Raw genomic sequence first — 24,234 nt, 5'->3', positions numbered from 1 at the left:
AGAGAAGGTGTAAATACTTAAAGCAATTGATATGGTTTGGCTCTGTCTCCCCACCCAAATCTCATCTCAAACTCTAATCCCCACCTGTTGAAGGTGGGGCCTGGTGGGAAGTGATTAGATCATGGGGGTTGTTTCTAATGGTTTAGTACCATATCCCTAGTGATGGCTCACGAGTGAGTTCTCCCAAGATCTGATGGTTTAAAAATGTGTGGCACCTCCCGCTTTGCACTCTCTCCTGTGCCATGTAAGACGTGTCATGCTTCCCCTTTGACTTCCGCCATGATTGTTAAGTTTCCTGAGGCCTCCCCAGCCAGGTGGAACTGTGAGTCGATTAGACCTCTTTTCTTTATAAGTTACCCAGTCTCAGGTAGTTCTCTATAGTATTGTGAAAATGGACTAATACAGCAATTGAGAAACACTTTTAGGGAAAAATATTCTGAGAATAAGACTATTGGTAACAACGTGAAGAAGGATTCATAGAAAAGATGGAATTTGAGATGATCTTGGAAAGGGGAATTAAATTCATCAAAAATCACCCGGTGATTATGAAGCACCACTGTGTCCAGCATTGAGTCCTGAGCTGTATAAACAAGCAGTCACCATTTCTACCCTTAAGAAGCTCACAGTCTGAGTCTTCTGGTTCTCAAATCTAGTTACACTTTAGAATCACCTGAGAAGCTTTTTTTAAAAATGCCCATAATCCTGATTTAATTGGTTTGAGTGAGTCCTGACCATCAGTATGTTTTAAAGTCTCAGGTGTAGGAAAAGAGTTCTTGAAGAGACAAAAGATAACCATAAAAGAAAAAACTAAGTTTAACTTAATTAAAATTAAGACATCACCAGGAAAGTGAAAAGACAAGCCACAGACTGATTGAAGAGATTAACAATGCCTATATCCAACAACTGGAAACAACACAAATGTCCCTCAATAGAAGAATGGATAAATTGTAGTACATTGATACAAGGGGATACTAGACAACAATAAAAATTATGAACTACTAACACATGGAACAAGAGAGATGAATCTCACAGGCACTTTATTGAGAGAAAGAAGACAAAAGAGTACATACTGAGTAACTCAATTGTTAAAATTTTAAGAACATAGGTAAAACTAATTTATGGCAATCAACAGTCATCTTTTAGTGACTTAACTGGGAAGGGACACAGCAGAATGTTCTGAAGAACTGTGGATGTTTGTTTTTTGAATCTCAAACTGGGGGGCATGATACAGAGGATATATACAAGGGTAGTCCTTAGAGAAAATGGCTGGAGCCATCAGCAACCAACACATCCAGCCACTGGGGGAAATGAGCATCTTAGTCCTGGGAGGGAGGTCTGGGCAGAGTCTCAGCATCCACTACAGCCCTACACCGGGTGATCCTAATTTGGAACTTGGGGCTGAGACATACTGGTCTAAAACAGTGATTCTCAAAGGGCGGTCCCTGACTAGCAGCATCAGCACCATCTGAGAACTTGTTAGAAACGCAAATTATTGACCCTCTACTGAATTGGAAACTCTGGGTTGAGCCTGGCAATCTGCTTTCACAAACCCTCTGGGTAATTTCAATATGCACTAACATTTGAGAACAACTGGTCCAAAGGGCTTTCACTTGAGATTGAGAGGGGATTTTTTTTTCTTTTTTCTTTCTTTCTTTTTTTTTTTTTTTAGAAATGGAAAGAATCCTGGCAATGTCACAAAGCATGTCAAATATAACATGAACAGAGAATGCAGTTTGGAGAAAAGTGAAAGAGAAAACTGTTTAGCAAATGGGACTAATTACTAGATCTTATTTAAAATTTTCTCTCTTGGCCGGGCGCGGTGGCTCAAGCCTGTAATCCCAGCACTTTGGGAGGCCAAGATGGGCGGATCACGAGGTCAGGAGATCGAGACCATCCTGGCTAACATGGTGAAACCCCGTCTCTACTAAAAAAAAAAAATACAAAAAACTAGCCGGGCGAGGTGGTGGGCGCCTGTGGTCCCAGCTACTCGGGAGGCTGAGGCAGGAGAATGGCGTGAACCCAGGAGGCGGAGCTTGCAGTGAGCTGAGATCCAGCCACTGCACTCCAGCCTGGGCGACAGAGCGAGACTTTGTCTCAAAAAAAAAATAAAATAAAATAAAATAAAAGTTTCTCTCTTAAGCCAATAGACCATATAGAAATCATGTAGATTCTTAAACAGCCTGGCAGAGGAAGAAAGATGGAAGAGAGTGTCTATACAGTGAAAATTCTAATAAGAGATATTTGAAATCATCTATGTGAAAACTAAGGACGACAAAAAGTATGAGTGTTAACAGTAAAAATGGGAAGGAAAAAATGACTCTGAGAGACTCCACAATAATTTGCATCAGAATTTGAATCTCCAGTGGGGTGAGGAAGCAAACGTTCTATAAAGTATTTTTGTTTTTACACTAAAAATAGAGGCAGGGTCTTGCTATGTTGCCCAGGATGGTCTCAGAATTCCTAGGCTCAAGTGATCCTCTCACTTCTGCCTCCCAAAGTGCTGGGAGTATTACAGGCATGAGCTACCTACCACACCTGGCCATTACAAAGTTTTGAGATTTTCATCAGTAGGACAATAGGAGTCGCCAACACAAATGGGGAAGTCAGGAAGAGAATCCACACTGAAAGGAACATGAATTTTGTCTTCTGTTTTGGAAAGTAAGCCTATTACATCCAGGTAGAGCTGTTTTATAAACAGCTAGAAATGTAGGACAGGCCAAGTGCTGTGGTTTATGCCTGTAATCCCAACACCTTGGGAGGCCGAGGCAGGAGGATGGTTTGAGCCCAGGAGTTCAAGACCAGCCTGGGCAACATATGAAAAAATGTCTTACGTGTTGACAGAAATGTGTTTGGTAGAAATCAAGCAAAATGAAGCATAAGAAAGCATCATTGAATGATGATAAAAATGAGGTCCGAAGTGATCTTATTGCATGTTTTGGTCCACGTAAACTGAATCCTACACATTTCTCCAACATGTAACACTCCTATAACTAGTCACCTTTCCACTTATACAGTAAGGTATTCAGGAAAGTGATTTGGAACTGTTAGGGTGGAATCCAGAATGTGACCCATTTCTTCCCTTTGCATTTCTTTCCCTCTTCCTGCCTCCTATCCCCGTAACTTGTCTGGCTCATTTCATCCATCGGGCCTCAGCTCAACTGGCACTCCTCAGAAGGACTTTCCCTCAGTGCTACCCTCAGTGCTACCCTTTAGTTACCTGTTTATTTCTCCTACAGTATTTTTAGAGCAAACCCTTATTAAAAACAAACTCTAAAATACAACTGAGGGCTCTTTTCTCAGATGCTTGACCAGCAATTCATGTTACTTATCATCTTGCTTCCAGTGTTCCACCACCCTACATCTTGAATTTGGGTACAGACACCTTTCCCAGGGCTTGGGCATGGCTTTCTAAGATTTACGTTGCTCAACCTAGGGTCAAAACCTCTTCAGGCTGCTGGCACTTCTGCTTGTGCTAGTGTGAGGGCTTATCTAACCACTGACATGCTGGTTCTCCTGCAGTTGCACTTGCTGGGTCCAGTTTCCCTTTTCTGTAAGCCACAGAGGGTGGGGAAAAGAGCTCTCCCTTTTCCTGTTTCTGTTCACTCTTCTTTCCCCTCTACTCCCTCAGTGTGCCACACCCCAGGCTCCCAGCCTCCTCCAGCCCAGCCAAAGGAAGCCTCAGAAGACCTTTCTCATCTCCCAGTAGGCTCTGGACACTCACAAAAACAATTCTGAATTAGCAGTCAAAAATACGCATATAAGTTTTGTTTACATAGAATCTCAACTCTCTCAAAATCCCCTGTTTACCTCACAACTGGATTTTACATGTATCAACAAGCACAGCAAAATGCAAGATAATTTTTATGAATATAACCCTCTCTGTGACTTATAAGGGGAGAAAGGTAGTCTTTTGTTCCCATCTTAGATCTGCCAGAGTTGCCTGCTTAGTTTGAATACAAATTTGAGTTACAATAAATTATCCTGAGCCATTCCAGGCTAACCACTATTTTGGTTTCCAGATCAGTCCCCATTATACATCAGTTCCCATTATACATCAAAACTGCAAGATACGTCACCTCGGTGGAGCCATTGCCCTGATTTGCAGTGTTTAATCTGGCACCAATACAGGTTTCTTGACTTCTTAATATACTCTTTCTTATTTTTTCACTAAAATTAACAAAAATGAATTTAGTATTTTCCTTAAGTAGGAAACTGAAATATTCCAAGCATTACACATCTTAAATTATGTAAGTATTTTTTTTTCTGCTTTCTTTCATGCTCATTACCACCTCTACAGGAGAAGTAAAAATGAAACCCAGCTGGACACGGTGGCTTACACCTGTAATCCCAGCACTTTGGGAGGCTGAGGCAGGAGGATCACAAGGTCAGGAGATCAAGACCATCCTGGCTAACACTTTGAAACCCCATCTCTACTAAAAATACAAAAAAAATAGCATGATGGCGGGCACCTGTAGTCCCAGCTACTCGGGAGGCTGAGGCAGGAGAATGACATGAACTCAGGAAGTGGAGCTTGCAATGAGCCAAGATCGTGCCACTGCACTCCAGCCTGGGCGACAGAGCGAGACTCCATCTCAAAAAAAAAAAAAAGTGAAACCCAAGAATCCTCTAGCTATAGGAAAGGAATGGCTAGAGGCAAGAGAAAATCAAACTTGACTAAAATGTGTCATATAATTTCTTATATTTCATTGGGCTATCCTTCCCTCCCATGAGCACTGGATTTATTTAGGAGAGTCATCATCTTATAAGTTACTTTAATACAATTGTTCCAGAAAACAAAAGAATTCTTAGACTTGTAGTTTGAAAAATAAGCCTCAAACTCAGCAGTAAGAACCCACATACCACAACAATTAAAAAACGAGCCAAAGGCCAGATGCGGTAGCTCATGCCTGTGATCCCAGCCTTAGAGAGGGAGGACTGCTTGAGACCTGGAATTTGAGGTCAGCCTGGGCAACATAGCGAGACTCCATCTCTACAAAAAATAAAGAATTAGTCCAATGTGGTAGCACATGCCTGTAGTCCTAGCTACTCAGGAGGCTTAGGCAGGAGGATCATTTGAGCCCAGGAGTTTAACGCTCCGGTGAGATATGATTGTGCCACTGCACTCTAGCCTGGGTGACAGAGTGAGACCTCACCTCTTAAAAAATAAAGAACCAAAGACCTTAAAAGACACGTCACCAAAGAAGACATACAGATGACAAATAAGCATATGAAAAGATGCTCCACATCATATGAGAAATGCAAATTAAAACAACGAGATACCACCACTTACCTGTTACAATGGCCAAAATCCAGAACACTGACAACACCAAATGCTGGTAAGGATGTACAGCTACAAGAACTCTTACTCATTGCTGGTAGGAATGCGAATTGGTACAGCCACTTTGGAAGACAGTTTGCCAGTTTCTTATAAAATTAAACATATTGTTACCATATGATCCAGTAATCACACTCCTTGGTATTTACCCAAAGAAGCTGAAAACTTATGCCTACACAAAAACCTGCACACAGATGTTTATAGCAGCTTTACTCATAATTGTCAAAACTTGGAGGCAACCAAGACACCCCCAGTAGGTGAATGGATAAATAAACTGTGGTACAACCAGACAATGGAGTATGATTCAGTGCTAAAAGAGAATGAGATATCAAGCCATGAAAAGACATAGAGGAAACTTACATAAATATTACTAAGTAAAATAAGGCAATTTGAAAAGGCTACACACTGTATAATTTCAACTATATGCCATTCTGTGTGAAGGTAAAACTTGAAGACAGCAAAAAAAAAAAAAAAAAAATCAGTGCTTGCCAGAGATAAGTGGGAGGAAGGGATAGATAGATAGAGCACAGAAGGTTTTTAGGGTTCCTGTTGCTTTACTCTGTATGATACTATAGTGGTAGATATACATCATTATATGTTTGTCCATTTGTATAATGGGTGAATCCTCATGTAAACTATGAATTCTAGTGATAATGATGTGTACATGTAGGTTCATCATTTGTGACAAATGTACCACTCTAGTGGGATGTTGATAATGGAAGAGTCTATGTATGTGTGGGGGAGGAAGATATATGAAAAATATATCATCTATTCAATTTTTCTATGAACCTAAAACTACTCTAAAATATAAAGTCTGTTTTCTTAAATATGCATCTGTGTTTTAAAAACAAGGACTGTAGAATTATTAATGTTTTCCAAGATGAAAATCACTGTAATCACTTATCAATGAAGGGAAAATGTTATATATTATCAATTAGACTCTAATAAACATAATACAATTTATTTGAAGAAGCACAGAATTGATTTGTCTCCAGAGATGATTTTAACATTCAGATCATCAGAGATACAGATTACCAACAATGAAATACTATGCTATAGCATGGTGGTTTACAAGCTTCTAAAGTATAAAGACATATTTTCAATATTAAAAATATTTTCAAAATGTCACTTCATAATAAGTACCATTTATTAATCATTTAATAAGAAAATGGCACCTAAGAGTACACTATGAGGCCATATGGAATGAGATCTTTGCCCAGCAGAGATGACAGGTACTAACTCTGCCAATCAGATTCTTCTTATTCCAAGTTTGAAATGGAGACACAGAAAGTCATGAACCAACAGAGAGCCTAAGGGAGCAAAACCCTTAAGTAACCAAGAAGCCTCTCGAATGAACAGGAGACCAATTGAGTGGTACTTACCTCCCTCCAAAAACATTTCATCTAGTTTATCTTTTTTATTTATTTTTGCTTTTCCAGACAACTGAGAAGGGGCTGGGCAGAGGGGAGTAGAAGTAAGTTAATTAATTTATAGCTTTGGAAGGGGCAGCAGCAGGGCCAGGAAGGAGTTGAGTCATGTTAACGGCTCAGCAGCGTAGGGACTGCCGGGGTGAATAGATAACCTAGAGCTGCCATGAGCCTGTCTGGAATGATCCTGCCAGTCCAGAAGGAGTCTGTTCTCCAGGAAACTCAGGCACAATTAGGTTCCTATTTTTCTGCTCAGAGATGGAGGAGTTCCTGTCCTTGATACCTCATCACCTGACTGAGACCCCCATATTCCTTAATTCCCCCATTTCCTTGTAATAAATACTTCAGAATCGAGGTAACTTGAGTTTATCTTTGTTGTTTATAACTAAAAATTATAGCTAACACAGAAATTAAATTTATTTTATCATAGTGAGTATTTGTCAACCATGAAGACAAACAAAAAATATATTTAGTATTGTACATGATTTTTCTTGCTCCTCCTACTGTTTATCTTTTTAAAAGGAAGGCAGAAGGCAGTCTTTTAGGTAATAAGCGATTGTAAAATAAAGAAAACCTACCTTCTGTTTTAATCGCTGGTACAGTAAATGTATTCTTTCTCAACAGGATATAGTTACCTATAAATGAGGTTCTTTTAGGAGTTTAGAATACTGTCCCTTAAAGTCCCAAATGTTTGTAATGTAAATAACCAGTTTCACTGATGTTTAGAAGGGAAGGTAAAGAGGAATATTATGACTCACAAGCATCACGAATGGTTCTCTTCAAAAGTTCATTTGGATAAAAATTTGCCTAATTTGGAGGTACTGGTTACAGTTACTAATTACAGAGCCTATTTTTATATATCATGTTTCAAATTTGTTACTTTTGTTAATAAGTGTGTGATAATCATGTTTGTGTGTGTGAATTGTTTTAAGGTTTATCATTTATTAAAGTTAGGGTTATGCAGTATGGTAGAATTATAATATTAAAAGTGTCATGTGATTTAATCTGGAATTAAATGACTATCTTGTTGAGGGTGCCTACTAGAATTAGGATTTTTTTATTCAAGACAAATGAATGTTTACTTTCATGTTCAACAATTGAGTAAATGATCTGTGATTTTAGGATATCTAACCCATCAAGGACAATATAACAATTGTAGTGTGGTTATCTTAAATATTTATCACTGAAGAGAATCAAACTCCCAAATCATATTTCCACTTATTTAGGCCTCCAACATTTCTACCTTCCATTTTTATTCTTCAGAATATCCAGGTGTAATGGGTGTAAGTATTAAAGTGTTTAGAGGACATATCTTCACATTCTGATATTACTGTTTTACTATATTGCTTTTTTGAGGATTTGTTTGCTTATCATTGCTGTACTCCCAACAACAACGTGGATGCCTAATAAAGAACCAGGCAAATCATTGCAAAACATTGTGTTGTTTTATATTTTGTTTGTGTTCTAAGGTTAGTTTTGTTTTTTTGCTTTCATTTGCAAAACTCAAATAATGAAAATATTTTATTGCTGCCTAGAAAGCATCAAGTGGTTTAACTTGACTATATCATCTAGTGATCAAGGGGCTTACAAAGAAGCAAAAGAAGTCCAGTGATGGAGCTGAGAGAATGAGGGAATGTAGTAAAAGATGACCTGGTGACACCAAAAACTGCAAGGCAGAGGTGAATGATTTGAGTACCTAAATGCCTGGGGAGATAATGTGTAAAATGACCATGTATTCTACAAGATGGAGCTGCAAAACCAATGGTCAAATGGAGAGTACAATCCTTGCCTACAGACACTCAAATTCAATTTGACTTTGAAACAAGCAACACTGTGCTGCAAAAATATATATCTATTTCACCACAAATTTGTGCCCCCATATGGTTTTGGAACTCATGCTTAGGAATTTGATCTTTATCTAAAAGCATTAGAAAAGAAGCTGCTGAAATAGAAGTAGGGTGGAGAGAGTGACACTATCAGATTTGTATTTTGAAAAATAGTGTTTTAGAAAAAGCCCCAAAACCCCAAAAACTTCTCAATAATATTCTTACTGTGATAGATGGTGCATCCATGCAACAAAAACAGGATGTTCTTTCCAGCTGCAGCATAGTAATTGCACTTTGAGGCCCAGTTACTCGGGAGGCTGAGGCAGGAGAATCGCCTGGGATTATAGGTGTGTGCCACCATGCCTGGCTAAGCTTTGTATTTTTAGTAGAGACGGTGTCTTGCCATGTTGACCAGGCTGGTCTCGAACTCCTGATCTCAGATGATCTGCCCACTTGGGCCTCAAAGTGCTGGAATTACAGGCATAAGCCACCGCACCTGGCCAAAAAAATTATTTCTAGAGGGTTTAGTGAAGAAAAAAAATCAGACACGTATTCTGTTCACCAACTCTACCTACAACCTCCTATTCAGCTACTATCATGTCATGGACCTTTGGGGATTCTGTGGTTACAAATCAGACTGGTTCTTGGCTTTCACCATCACCAGATTAGGATTTGGCTTTTTGAGGTCTCCAAGTTGGCTACAACCCTCCATCTGCTTTCTGGCCTCAACATTTCGAGTGCTCTTGTCTCCTTCCCTTTTTTCCAATTTTTTTTTTTTGTGTGCTTGTTAACTTAAAAAAAAATTTTTTTTTGAGATGGAGTCTTCCAGGCTGGAGTGCAGTGGCGAGATCTCAGCTCACAGCAACCTTCACCATCTCCTCTGTGTGGCTGAGCAACTTGTCCCTTCTGCACCTGGGCTGAGGTGAAGTCTATTCTTTGGAGAGGGTAAAATAAATGGATTCTGGACCAGTGGATACCAAACATAGTTGAGGATTAAAATCTTACACCAAAAACAGGACTTAAGGGAACATGTGGATAGTGGATGCTGAGACAGCTTTCCCTCTTTCTCTACTTGGCTTCTAAAATACTCCTAGCCGGACTTTCAGATCAGGAGAGTCTTCTATGCTATGCAATTTCTGACCAAAGCAAGGTGAGAATCGTAAAATGGCCCATTCCTACCATCCTAAGGTAAAATTCAACTATTTAATCAAATACTCATAAGCATGAGTCAATAACAAACAACAGGAAAAAATCAGTAGTAGGGTTAGTCAGGACCATTAAAAAGTAGAACCAAAACAAAAATACATTAACTATAAGAACGAAAAACATTTTTTAAAATTAGAGCACCAAACCAGGAGAAAGAACATTCAAACAACTGAAGTTGCAGGGTAGAAAAAAACAACCAAACCAAACCAAACAAAACAGGGAAAGAGGAAGAATGCAAGTCATCAATGAAATAATTTAAGAAGTTTTTTCAAAACAAAAAAAACATGATTTTCCAGAATGGAAGGACCCACAGGTCTCTGATACTGTGATGTGTGGTAATAAGAAATGTATATTCTGTCTTCATCCCCAGTTCCTGGCACAGAGCTTCTAAAACCCTTGGAATTTTCTGTGATAGGAGTGAAAGGTTTTTTTCATAATTTCATTTGTAATAAGTTCCTTTCAACCACACCTGAGTTTATGTTAAGTAGGTACCTCTGGGAGGATGGGGCTGGTGGTCAAAGAAACCAACAACCATGTGGCTAGAGGGTCGGAACTTTCAGCCCCACCTCCAGGGAGAGAAAAGGGGCTGGAGACTGAGTCAATCAGCAATGGCCAGTGAACACATGGAGGTGCTGGAAGGGTGATATTTCCAGAAAGGGCATGAAAGTCCTACACCTCTTCGCACATACCTTTCCTATACGTCTCTTCCATTTGGCTTTTCCTGACAGGAACTTACCAAAAAAATTCTAGAGACAATGAAGCAGTCTTCCAAATTCTGAACGAAAGTTAATTCCAATCTAGAATTCTATGCCCATCCAAACTATCAATGAAACATAACGGTCAAATAAAGACGTTTTCAGATAGGTGCAGTTACAAAAATTGACCTCCTGGATATTTTTCTCAGGAAGCTTTTGGACAATATATTCTACAAACATGAGTAGACCAAGAGAAAAGAAGTCACTGGATGCTGAAACTAAATAGGAAATCTCAAGAGGATTTAACACAGGATACTAAAGGAATTTCCAAGAAAACGAGAGAGGGAGACACCAGATGATGCCTATGCACCTAGCAAAGAAGGGAACACATCCAGAAAAAATACTTGTCCAGGTATGTGGCTTACACCTGTATTCCCAGCACTTTGTGAGTCTGAAGTGGGAGAATGGTTTGAGGCTAGGAGTTCAAGACTAGGCTGGGCAACACAGTGAGACTCCACCCCTATAAAAATTTTTTTTTTAATTAGCCAGGCATAATCCTAGGTATTTGGGAGTCCGAGTGGGGAGGATCACTTGAGCCCAGGAGTTCAAGGATGTAATAAGCTGTAATCATGTCACTGTACTCTAACTTGGGCAACAGAACAAGACCATGTATCCAAAGGAAACAAAAAGAACTGGAGGGAGGCTAAATCTGAGGCCACTTCCTAAAATTGATCCCCTTTTATAATAGGTCTATGATTCTATCCTACTTTCAAGCTAGCAAGTTAGCTTGCTATAGTTTCATGGATGCTAGCAGAAAACATGACTCCAGATTCAAAGGCAAAGGATTTTATTACTCATGGCACATCAAACACCAAGAGCATCAGTGTATTTGCATTAGTTTCTCTTATTCCCATGTCTCATGGGACAACACAGATGGCTCCCGATGGAAGCCTGCACACACAATAAGGTGCATGACAGAAGAGACACCTTGAGCTTAGGGAGCCCAAGTTTCTTATATGGGCAGTAAACATCCTTGTGCTTTGCTCTCAAGGGTGATGCTATCTTCCAATGCTGTTTGCTATGCAAACTTCCTTTGAAAAGGTAGTCCAGAGCACAGGGTGATCAGTCTGCTTGAAAGTTGTGCAGGAACGTGAAAGACCCATCGAGAATTCTCTCTCCAGCCTATGTACTCAAATGACCCTGTACATTTCTTACACTGTACTTATCACAATTGCAATTGCATATTTGAGTGATTGTTTACTATTTGTTTCTCCTCTAAATCATAAGCTCTATGAAGGTAGGGACCACGTCCGTTTTGTTCATTGCTACATCTCCAATGACTGGCAGAGTGCAGATATATAGTAGAAGCACAATAGATGTTTTTTGAAGAACTACTCATGGATCACCAAACATCAGTACACTAGATATACAAATGAAAGATGAGCAACAGGCTACAGATGTCACAAGGCATAATGTACTTTAATGATATTTCTTTACATTTACCCGGCACTTATTTTACAATGCACCTTTCATGCATTATTTCATGGAAGCTTCACAATAAAACTCTGAATTAGATGAAGATGCTAAGAGACTTGTCCAAGATCACTGGACATTTTACGTGGAAAAAAAAAAAAACAGGCCTGAAATCTGGACATTTTAGGCCAATACTTTGTCCTCTATTTTTTTTAGTGATACTGTCTCTGTCACCCAGGCTGGAGTGCAGTGGCACAATCAGAGCTCACTGTAATCTCAAATTCCTGGCTCAAGCAATTCTTTCAAATAAGTAGGACTACAGGCATATGTCACCATGTGTGGCTAATTATTTTTAATTTTTTTAGAGACAAAGTCTCACTATGTTGCCCAGGCTGGTCTCAAATTCCTGTCCTCAAGCAATCCTCCAACCTCAGTGTCCCAAAGCACTGGGATAAAGACATGAGTCTCTGTATCTGGCCTTTGTTCTTCTATTTCATAAGATGTTATTACCTACGACAATCACAAAGTGGAATAATGTCAAAAGCAAAAGTAGGGGAAATATTTTCAATGCTTACTTTAAATGAAAGGTTACACATCTGTGAAAATATTTATTTATTACAGTTATCACAGTGAAGATAAAAGAGCAGAATTCAGTTTTCATCATTCTATGAATTAAAAGTAGCAATGCTTTATGTATTTATAAAGCATAAAATATTTATACATCACTTTATTCTCACAAAATGCAATGAGCTAGATATTACACTTCTTTCCCTTAACAGATGATGAAATTGAGGCTCAGAATGCTTTAGCTACTAGACAGAAATCACAGAGCTAATTCTCCTATGAGTTAAAATACAGATATATTACGCTGAAAATATGATGCCTTCTCATAAAAGGAAATTACTTTCGCAAGATGCAGATGTTCCTTTCTTCAATATCTCTCAAAACCCAAACATAATAGAATACACTCAGTGTATTCTAATATGTTCTACTATTCATTAATCTGTTACTTTGTCTTACTATGATATATATTGTGAAATTAAGAAACTGTTTTCTAAAATAAGCCACTCATCTAAGAAGGGATTGAAAACCATTACATGTACACTTATCTTTAGAATTAGATTTTCTCTGGAAGTATTAAGAATTCGATTAAAAATAAATATTAGACAGCACGCTGCCACGCCGACGCCAACCCTACTCTGCACGTCAGCCAGCCCGCGCCCACCATGGCCACAGTTCAGCAGCTGGAAGGAAGATGGCGCCTGGTGGATAGCAAAGGCTTTGATGAATACATGAAGGAGCTAGGAGTGGGAATAGCTTTGCGAAAAATGGGCGCAATGGCCAAGCCAGACTGTATCATCACTTGTGATGGCAAAAACCTCACCATAAAAACTGAGAGCACTTTGAAAACAACACAGTTTTCTTGTACTCTGGGAGAGAAATTTGAAGAAACCACAGCTGATGGCAGAAAAACTCAGACTGTCTGCAACTTTACAGATGGTGCATTGGTTCAGCATCAGGAGTGGGATGGGAAGGAAAGCACAATAACAAGAAAATTAAAAGATGGGAAATTAGTGGTGGACTGTGTCATGAACAATGTCACCTGTACTCGGATCTATGAAAAAGTAGAATAAAAATTCCATCATCACTTTGGACAAAGAATGACCAAACTCAGTTCAATGAGCAAATCTCCATACTGTTTCTTTTTTTTTTTTTCATTACTGTGTTCAATTATCTTTATCACAAACATTTTACATGTAGCTATTTCAAAGTGTGTTGGATTAATTAGGATCAGCCCTTGGTTAATAAAGAAATGTGTTTGTGCTAAAAAAAATAAATAAATAAATAAATAAATAAATAATAAATATTACTAGTTTAACATTGTAATATACCTCCAAGTCGTATTTCAGTCATGAGATAGTCACTGTAGCAAATTAAGAAATACATAATACAAGTATAATTTTAAAGTTTCAATTTCTTCCTTCTATTCATTGCTTCAATATGTTTCACATCTAATTTCATATATATAAATGAAATGTTTCTCATTTCTGCCATTTATTTTGCACTTATAAATTGCTTTGTAGGGTTATCTTTTTATACATTGATTTCTAGCCTTTCACAACCAGAATGTAAGCTACTTTAGGACATGCATCATGTCCTATAGTTTAAAACTTTCTCTCCTCTCTGGGCCCAGTAGATCATTGTAATCCCAGCAATTTGGGAGGCCAAGGTGGGAGGATCACCTCAGGTTGGAAGTTCAAGGCCAGGTTGGGCAACATAGTGAGGCCTCATCTCTACAAAAATTTAAAAAATTAGCTGGACATGATGGTACCTTCCTGTAGTCCTAGCTACTAAGGAGACTGAGACAAGAGGATCACTTGAGCCTAGAAACCCAGAAGTCTGAGGCTGCAGTGAGCTATGATTATGCCACTACACTACAGCCTGGGTGACAGAGCAAGGCCCTGTCTCTAGAAACCACAATCACAACAACAACAAACCACCTCTGTGTTTTGCACCTTGTTAAGCTCAGATCAGGTGAATTCCTGGCTTTGCTCTCTTTATTCCTCTCCCCATTTAAAGTCACCTGAAAAATTAGCCATACTGTATTCCCAGGGTTAACCTAACTGAAGCAAGAGTAGATTACCACCCTTCAAAATCAGCATCTTGGAGCTTATTCTCAAAGACAGGCCAGCCCTGATGACCTGGCTCCAAGGTTAACAACTGGCCTCCCGCCTCCAGTCTGGAGCCCAAAGTGGCCTCATGTGTATAACATGCCTTCTGTTCCATTGCTGTTCCCATATTGCTAATCTGATAATTTTTCATAATAGTCATTCCCAGGAAAGAGGGAAAAGGCAGACAAAGTTGAGACTGGCTTTCTCCCTCAGGAAGATCTGAAATGTAAATTACACCTCAGAGTTTTCCTGACATGAAGCAAGGGAGCTGGGTCTTCTTACTCCATCATCTGGCAGCCATTGGTTAAGAGCTGCCCCAGGGGACCTAAACTCCCAGCTCTGTTCTTACTGGCAAAGCAGCCCCCGTCGCACAAGAGCAGTCCTCCAAAGAATAAATACAGGTGCTGTGAACCAGAGGAAAAAAATCACTGAAGCACAGAAATAGTGAAAGTGATCCCAACAGATCTGGTCAAAGCACTTATGGTGTCTGCTGCATCTCTATCCATCAGAAGAGAACCATAAAAACCTGGGCTCCTACAACACAGCCTGGGACAACTGCTGGGAATGGCCAGAGTCCACTTGCAATAGAAGCAGCTAACTAATCCCACAAGGAGAACATGAGGTAATATGAGCACAGAGCAGTATGTCCCAGGAGAGGAGCATCAGGACGGATTTTAGAGCTGTAACAATAGGAGAGGTCTGATGAAAGGAAGCTCAGAGATGATAAAGGCCAATGTCAAAGTACAGAAGAGGACAGCAGCGTGAGCAATTTTGAATGCAAATGAATCACCGTGGCATCCCCAAAGAGCCAAAAGGAAGGCATTTGAGTGGGTGCTCCTGCAATTCCTTGGGGTAGACCTGAGTTAGAGAAATATAATTATATTGGAGGTTGGTGTGGCTTGGGGAAAGATAAACCACAAACTTCATCTTCTGCTACACTGCTATTCTGCTATTACTGAGTCCAAATAAAAGTTAAAAGTATTGTCAGACATTAAAGGTAAAAAAATTAAAGATACTGGATCTGTCTTTTCACTCTCTACCAGCAAGTCTATGCATTGTGTTGCTTCATCTTTCCAGGTCAAGAGTCTGACTTATCTTTTCATTTATGCCTCACAATTTATACTGCCATATAGGGAGATTTTTAAAAAGACAGTAATTAGTCTAAAGCTCTCGATCCATGTTGTTTACACAAATATGCAAAAAATACTATTTATTTATTTATTTATTTTGAGACAGAGAGTTTTGCTCTTGCTGCCCAGGCTGGAGTGCGATGGCGCGATCTCGGCTCACTGCAACCCCTGCCTCCCAGGTTCAAGCAATTCTCCTGTGTCAGCCTCCCAAGCAGCTGGGATTACGGGCATGAGCCAGCATGCCCAGCTGACTTTGTATTTTTAATAGAGGTGGGTTTTCTCCCTTTTGGTCAGGCTGGTCTCGAACTTCCGACCTCAGGTGATCCAACAGCTTCAGTCTCCCAAAGTGCCGGGATTACAAGCGTGAGCCACCGCACCCAGCCTCATAAATATTTTTAAAGTTAGGTGCCACATTAGGCAGATAAAAAAGGAGTGTTCCTGTGTCGAAAAAGAAGCAACATATATGGAAATGATAAACATGAAATTCAGGTTGGTGGTTACCTGAAGGAAGAAGAAAAGGGAATGGGATCTGGAAGGGATAAACCATGTTTTTTTGTATGCCTGAAATGTTGTGTAACAATAATTCAAATAAGTAAATGAAAATAGAGACCTGGCACAGGGGTTCATGCCTGTAATCCCAGCACTTTGGGAGGCTGAGGCAGGAAAGATCACTTGAGTTCAGGAATTCAAGACTAGCCTAGGCAACACAGAGAAAACCTTTGTCTACTAAAAATTTTAAAAACTTGCCAGATGTGGTGTTGCCTGCCTGTAGTCCCAACTAGTCAGGTGGCTGAGGTGGGAGGATCAATTGAGCCCAGGAGATGGAGGCTACAGTGAACTATGGAGTCACGCCACTGCACTCCAGCTTGGGTGACAGAGAAAGACTTGTCTCCAAAAAAGAAAAAAAAGAAAAAAAAGCAGAAAATAGAAGCTTTAGTATTTCCTTGTTTCACCCTAAAGGATCACTTTGAATACTCCCTGTCCCCTGCACTTTATTTGGGACATGGTATGAAGATACTAAAAGCTTGAACTTATAGTGACAGGAGAATTAAAGAGTAAGAAATCAACTAGGGAGATATTTAAGTGGTGACTGAATGTGGAGTTGTAAAGACTTGGAGATATTTGTATGATTTTGAGGTTTTTGGGAAAAAATTGTTCACTTTCCCATTCTGGAGTCCCCAGTCCACATTTTAGAACAATCTCTAAACCCCATATGTGTTGCTAAATCAACTTTTCAGCTATCATTTAGGGATGCAAAATAAGTGTCATTTAATCAATATGCATTCCAACAAAGCTTTTCTAAGCATTTATTTGCCAGACATTGTATGTGCCAGACATGTCCTTAAAGACCAGATTGGTATTATAACACGATGATAATAGCTAATATTTATTCAGGCCTGCACTATGTGCTAAGCACTTTGCCCGCGTTGCCTTGTTAAATCCTCACAGTGGCCCTACAAAGGTGGTACTGTGGTTATCCCTAATGTATAGATGAGGAAATGGAAGCCTGCAGAGTAAGTTCCTTAAAGTTAATTAGAGCTAGAGCAAAGATCAGAATCCAGGATTTAGTGATTATAAAATCTTTGTACCGGTCAGGTGTGGTAGCTCACACCTGTAATCCCAGCACTTTGGAAGGCCGAGGCGGGTAGATCATGAGGTCAGGAGAGTGAGACCATCCTGGCTAACACAGTGAAACCCTGTCTCTACTAAAAATACAAAAAGAAATTAGCTGGGCGTGGCAGCGGGTGCCTGTAGTCCCAGCTACTGGGGAGTCTGAGGCAGGAGAATGGCATGAACCCAGGCGGGGGGAGCTTGCAGTGAGCCAAGATCGTGCCACTGCACTCCAGCCTGGGCGACAGAGCAAGATTCTGTCTCAAATACAATAAAATAAAATAAAATAAAATAAATAAAATAAAATAAAATCTGTGTACTTCATCACTGGGATACACAACAAAAATCAATGGAAAAGTTTCTATGGTAATCTAGGAGAAATTATTAGCTTAGTTAGAGGATTCAATGAGTTTCAAAGAAAACAGATAACTGAACAGAATTTTAAAGGATAGGTGGCAAACAACATTCCAGAAAGAACTTCGACAGAAGCCTGAGAGTGTGTGATATATAAGCAGCTTTGTGTGTTTCAATGACTTCTGCATTCAGGGGTAGTGGCAGAGGTGGGTCTGGTGAGGTTGGTAGGAAGGAAACTAGGAAGGACAGCACATTCGGGAGGGAGGAGGGGTTGAAAAAGAAGTGTCAGCCGGGCGCGGTGGCTCACGCCTGTAATCCCAGCACTTTGGGAGGCTGAAGCTGGTGGATCACGAGGTCAGGAGATCAAGACCATCCTGGCCAACATGGTGAAACCCCGTCTCTACTAAAAATACAAATATTAGCCGGGTGTGGTGGTGCGTGCCTGTAATCCCAGCTACTCGGGAGGCTGAGGCAGTAGAATCATTTGAACCTGGGAGGTGGAGATTGCAGTGAGCAGAGATGGTGCCACTGCACTCCAGCCTGGCAACAGAGTGAGGCAAGACTCCATCTCAAAAAAAAAGAAAAAGAAAAAGAAGGTAACTCTAGAATGATCTGTCAGGCTTCTCCAGGGACACAACTTGTGTGTACCTTTTCAAAACTAGCTGAGGAAATGGACCACAGGTAGGATACACTCAACCATCAATAAGTTAAGCAATTATTTGTTCAGAAAGACAATTACTTTTAAAATATATGTGATTTTTAACACTTTTCCAGAGCCATAAAGGAATTTACTTGAGACCAGTTGTGTTAATTAACTATGACATTAACAAACAACCAAATGTTAGTTGTCTAACACTGATAGTTTTTCTCAGAAGTGAGGTAAGTCAAACTTTTAAGATGCAGATGTTAGTTTTCTGCTGCAGAGATGGTATTATAGAAGTCTATATCTGGTACAATGATCACACAGTAATACTATTAATCATTTTATTTTACATTATTTGATATGGATATGTACATGAAAGAACATGAGTCTGACCATCAGGATACTTGGATTTTAAAATAATATTAACTAGATATGCAATTTTTATTATGATGTCATTTATTTATCTAAGGCTCAACTCATCTGTAAAGAGAGAGATTTGTAGTAGATGCACCCTAAGATTGTTTTTCTATGAAATTGGGTAACCTCTGGTCTTGACAAGTTTAAAATGTAGTTGAGTAGTTTCAGTATATCCATAGGAAAATAGATGTAAAAGTACACAATTAACTTAAAAACAAACACTGTAAAAGGAAGAAAAATTCCAGTGATGTTAATTGGAAAGACCAAGATCAGACCACGAATAAGTAGAAGAGAGGTAAGTTTGGCAAGGCGCAGTGGCTCACGTCTGTAATCCCAGCACTTTGGGCGGCCGAGGTGGGCGGATCACAAGGTCAGGGGTTCGAGACCAGCCTGGTCAACATAATGAAACCCCGTCTTTACTAAAAATACAAAAATTAGCTGGGCATGGTGGCAGGCACCTGTAGTCCCAGCTACTTGGGAGGCTGAGGCTGGAGAACAGCTTAAACCCAGGAGGCAGAGGTTGCAGTGAGCCGAAATCATGCCACTGCACTCCAGCCTGGGTGACAGAGCGAGACTCTGTCTCTGTCTAAAACAAAAGGAAGGAAGGAAGGAAGGAAGGAAGGAAGGAAGGAAGGAAGGAAAAGAAGAAGAGAGCTAAGTTTGGAAATTAATTAAGAAAAGTTAAAAATTCTTAGTAGGTAAAATCATGGATAGGATAAATATTTTGTTTATTTTCTCCTCCTCATAAAATAACTGATTATCCAAGAATACCAGTACATTTCTCCTTGTAGTCATATAACAATCATTTCATATTTTACCTATTTGTGTAACAACTTAAACTCTTTCTAGAATACAGAGGCTATGTAAATTTTAGAATTCCTTTTAATTCTACCAAGAGGGTGGTATTGGGAGATTACTGAAAAGATTATCAGAAATTATACATAATTGTGCGTTGTGTCACTATGGCAAACCACATACAGTGATACATGTATTGTATTACTAAGGTTACAATTATAAACACACTCTGACTCAAATTATTGCAAAACATTACCATATTTGGGTGAGGTTCCTAGACAAAGAGAGCAGCCAATGAATCAAGCAATATTTGCTGAGTATCCACTGTATACAAAATACTAATATAGGTGTCGCTGAGTAAACAGGAAAAAAGAACAGAAAAAAACAAAACCAGAAGTATTGCTGATGCAGCACGGGGTGGTGAATTGAATTTACACGATGGGATAGTAATTGCCTTCATTAAGTTTTATTTGGTGGAGAATGCCCAGACTTAAGAGGAAGAAAGAAAAATCTTGCAGTGGAAAGAACATGAAATATAAAATAAGATGCCTAGGTTCCAATCCCAGCTTGGTCACTTAGGAGCTATGCAATCTCTTTTCTTCCTTTCCTTCCTTCCTTCCTTTCTTTCTTTCTTTCTTTCTTTCTTTCTTTCTTTCTTTCTTTCCTTCCTTCCTTCCTTCTTTCTTTCTTTTCCTTCTTTTCTTTCCTTCTTTCCTTCTTTCTTTCTTTTTCTTTCTTTCTCTCTCTCTCCCTCCCTCTCTCCCTCTCCCTCTCTCCCTCTCTCCCTCTCTCTCCCTCTCCTCTCTCTCCCTCTCCCTCCCTCTCCCTCTCTCTCCCTCTCCCTCCCTCTCTCTCTCTCTCTGTCTTTCTTTCTTTTTTTCTTGACCGGAGTTTTGCTCTTGTTGCCCAGGCAACCTCCACCTCCTGGGTTCAGTGATTCTCTTGCCTCAGCCTCCCAAGTAGCTGGGATTACAGGTGTGAGCCACCACTCCCAGGTAATTTTTATGTTTTTAGTAGAGACAGGGTTTCGTCATGTTGGCCAGGCTGGTCTCAAACACCTGACCTCAGGTGATCTGCCCACCTCAGCCTCCCAAAGTGCTGGGATCTATGCAATCTTAAATCATTTAGCCTCATTTTTTTCTTCTGTAAAATGGGTATAATGGTACTGATAAGCACCTCACTTCATGAGGTTGCAGTGAGAAATCAATGAAGCAATGATTTGTAATCTGTAAGAGTAAACATGTTAATTTTCGCCCATTGTTACCCTCGGTTAAACTACGTGGTTTATCCTCTTTATCTTCTTCACAACGTTTATCATCGAAAGGACACCTGCTTTTTTCTGCATATGTCAGCATGCTTCTCCTTCCTGTTCTCTCCCCAAATGAACCATCCGTTTTTCAATAGCATAGCTGCTGTTTGCTGTCCATTCACAAAAAACAATGATTTGCACATTACGAACACCCAGTAAATTACTTGATAATAGCGTCGTGCATCTGAACACTTATTTGATACTCTCACATTTCATTTATGTGCAGCTGTCAGATTCATCTTGCTGCACGTTTCTGATCATGTCATGTCACTGTTCAAAAGTTCTCAACAGTTCCTCACAGAATCTGAACGCCTGTCTTAAACCCTAAGGCCTTACCACTCAAAACGTGGTCTCCAGATCAGGAGCACTGGCATCAGCTAGGAGCCTGTTATTCCACAGGCTGTATTCTGGAGAAAACAGATTCTCCAGCCTCATGCCAGATCTATTGAATTAGCAACTTCATTTTCACAAGATTCCCAATTGATTCATATATATGCAGCTTTGATTACATGTTTAATCTCTCATAAACTTCAAGCTTCAAAAGCAGGGTTGCTAAATTTAGCAAATAAAAGTAAAGGATGTCCAGTAAAATTTGAAAACAACTAGTAATTTTTAAGTTTAAGTATGTCTCCAACGCTTCATGGGACATACTTTTCAAAAGATTGTTTATCTGCAATTCACATTTGATTAAGTGTCCTATATTTAATATGGCAACCCTATTCAGAAGGGTAGGATCCATGTCTAACATAACTTTGTATTCCCCTGGAATAGTACAGTGCCTTCCCCAACTGTTTTTATTTTTTTTGTTTTGTTTTTTGGGACAGAGTCTCGCTCTGTCACCCAGGCTAGAGTACAGTGGCACGACCTTGGCTCACTGACACCTCCGCCTCCCAGGTTGCAATGACTTCTGCAACTCTCCTGCCTCAGACTCCCCAGTAGCTGGTATTACAGGCATGCGCCACCACACCCGGCTACTCTTTGTATTTTTAGTAGAGATGGGGTTTCTCCATGTTGGTCAATCTGGTCACGAACTCCTGACCTCAAATGATCTGCTAGCGAGGCCTCCCAAAGTGCTGGGATTACAGGCGTGAGTCACCACGCCCGGCCTCAACTGTTCAATATATGCTTGTTTAATGAGTAGAAAAATGAGCTCCTTGAGAACAGAAGTTTCCCTTTTTATTTCAATAGTTTTGGAGTACAGGTGGATTTTTGGTTACATGGGTAAGTCCTTCAGTGGTAATTTCTGAGATTGTAGTGCACCTGAGATTTTAGTATCACCTGAGCAGTGTACTCTGTACCCAATATGTAGTAATTTATCCCCTCCCCAGTCCCCAAAGTCCATTTTATCATTCTTATGCCTTTGCACACTAACAGCTTAGCTCCCACTTCTAAGTGAGAACATAAAATATGGTTTCCCATTCCTGAGTTACTTCACTTAGAATAATGGCCTCCAGCTCCTTCCAAGTTGCTGCAAAAGGCATTATTTTGTTCCTTTTTATGGCTGAGTAGTATTCCATGATGTATACACCCACATTTGCTCTATCCACTCATTGGTTGATGGACACTTAGGTTGGTTCCATTTCTCTGCAATTGCTTAGTGTGGTGCTATGAACACGCGTGTCTAGCTTGTTTTTTTCCCCCTCAACACTATAGCCCCAGAGACTAACACAGTGCCCCGCAACCCGTTAAAGGACCAAAAAACATTTGTTGGATGAATAAAGGAATATATCAAGAGCAATCTTTCAATTATGGAGCGGGTCGTGTGTGTGTATTTTAATGAAAGCCGACTATTTTATCTAATTTTTTTTTAAAACAATGTTTAAAAAGCTTCTATTTGTCCACCTTTTCACATTTTTGCTGGCAGAGTTCAAGACTTGATAGAAACATAACGAAGGGCTCAGAATGTACTCATCGCAGACTGGGCCCATATGGTCACTGTGGGGAGAGAACGTTACACTCACGATGCTAGCAAGCCTGCTGCAGGCGGCCCTGGGAGACACCGTCCCTCGCCCGGCCACTAGGCGCCCGCGCAGGCGCACAGCCGCACTCAGTCCCCAAGGGCCGGGTCGAGGGAGGCGCGGCTCCCGGGGCGCGTGCGCGGCGACCTGAGCGGCGGGCCCCTCCCTTAGCGGGGGCGCGCGGCGCTGAGGACCGCACGGAAACGGGGAAGTCAGGTGGCCGCTGCCGCCGCCGCGGTTTGTCGCCAGAAGGAAGATGGCGGATCTGGAGGAGCAGTTGTCTGATGAAGAGAAGGTAAGAGTCGTGGGGGTGGCGGCGCCGGCCGTCGGGAGCCGGCTCAGCCCGGGCCGGTGGGCCCGGAGTCTGGTCGCGGGGGATGGGCATTGGCTCGCAGCTGGCGGTGCCCTCGTCTGCCCTTCCTCCCCATCCTTGCTGCGCCGAGTGCCTGCCCCTGTCCGTCACCCGAGGCCCCGCGCGGGGGCAGGTCTTTGCCAGGCCTGCTCGCTCCGCTCCTTGTAGGGTGTGTACTCCGAAAATAGGAAGCGGGAGCCGGGCGATGGCGGGCGGGGGCGGGGGCGAGGGCGCGGGGGAGGGCGGCGGCTGCCCGGGACTCTCTCCTGCTATCCGGCCGCGGAGCCTGCGCCGGGGTCCGGGGACCGGGGATGCAAAGGGGTCTGCGTCCGTGCCTGGGAGCGGCCCAAGGGCAGTGCCCAGCGCGGCGGCCTGGCCTGTGAGTATAGCGGCGGGTGAGGGGGAAGGGAAAAATCGCTTAGGAAGCAGACCTTCACTTCTCCCTTCTACTTCCCCCTCCCCAAAGCAAAACGCTTCCTTTTCTGATTCTCTACGGTTTATCCTTTTTTTTCCCTTTCCCTGTGGAGGCCTCTCTCTCTCCCTCTCTCTTTCGTTTCGTGGCTCTAGCAGTAAGCTTTGCAGCTCCCATGTTCCCCGGGAGGCAGCGGAGTTGCTCACAAAAAGACAACCCCCTCCCCATAGTTGTTTTCTGCCCACATTGGCAGCATTCTCCCCGGGGGGTCGATTTGGTGGCACCTCACCATCCTGCTAAGGACTTCTTCCGAGAGGAGAAGTTGTTCTACTCCTTTTACTGTATGTCAGATGCTGTGACAGCAGAGGAACCAGATGAACTACTTAAGTTCTCAGATATTTAATACGAGCAATGGAATAATTCATTGAACTGCTGCTCTCTTAATTCGCCCCTTTCGTTTGGCTTTCGTGAACGTCCCATTCCCGAGGGTGGTGGGATAGGGGAGAACCCTGCTAATTTTTACTGTTTCTCGGAAAGGACCCTGACGTTTCTCAAACTTAGAAGTAACTGACAGAACATACGAGTGAGTTCGTTGTAGCGTTGGAAATGTCCACTCTTC

At 41.1% G+C, this 24,234-nt stretch overlaps 2 protein-coding genes and 1 long non-coding RNA gene across 5 annotated transcripts in view; 2 read left to right on the top strand and 1 right to left on the bottom strand.

The window, feature by feature from the left end:
* The window catches only part of LOC117073441, a 68,329-nt gene extending 57,805 nt beyond the window's left edge, over window positions 1-10,524 (bottom strand). The window contains exon 1 of the long non-coding RNA XR_004433235.1: window positions 10,484-10,524. This is a non-coding gene — a long non-coding RNA (uncharacterized LOC117073441). The remainder of the gene's footprint in view (window positions 1-10,483) is intronic.
* Window positions 10,525-13,133: 2,609 nt separating this feature from the next.
* Window positions 13,134-13,796, top strand: LOC117073022 (fatty acid-binding protein 5). The gene has a single exon (XM_033193518.1). The coding sequence runs from the start codon at window positions 13,189-13,191 to the stop codon at window positions 13,594-13,596; it is 408 nt and encodes a 135-aa protein (XP_033049409.1). The 5' UTR covers window positions 13,134-13,188; the 3' UTR covers window positions 13,597-13,796.
* Window positions 13,797-22,981: 9,185 nt separating this feature from the next.
* Window positions 22,982-24,234, top strand: part of CAPZA2 (capping actin protein of muscle Z-line subunit alpha 2) — a 57,198-nt gene continuing 55,945 nt past the window's right edge. For 2 of the 3 annotated variants that reach the window (XM_033194754.1, XM_033194753.1), the window contains exon 1: window positions 23,214-23,582. In XM_033194754.1, coding sequence (XP_033050645.1) covers window positions 23,229-23,582 — 354 coding nt within the window. In that variant the 5' untranslated portion in view covers window positions 23,214-23,228. Of the gene's footprint in view, window positions 23,147-23,213; window positions 23,583-24,234 lie in introns of those variants that run through there. The other variant, XM_033194755.1, reaches the window with a different exon arrangement.

This window comes from Trachypithecus francoisi, unplaced genomic scaffold, assembly GCF_009764315.1.
Source record: "Trachypithecus francoisi isolate TF-2019V2 unplaced genomic scaffold, Tfra_2.0 Lachesis_group4, whole genome shotgun sequence".
Taxonomy (NCBI): domain Eukaryota; kingdom Metazoa; phylum Chordata; class Mammalia; order Primates; family Cercopithecidae; genus Trachypithecus; species Trachypithecus francoisi.
Note: the sequence above shows the minus strand (reverse complement) of the source record. Positions and strands in the feature narration are given on the sequence as shown.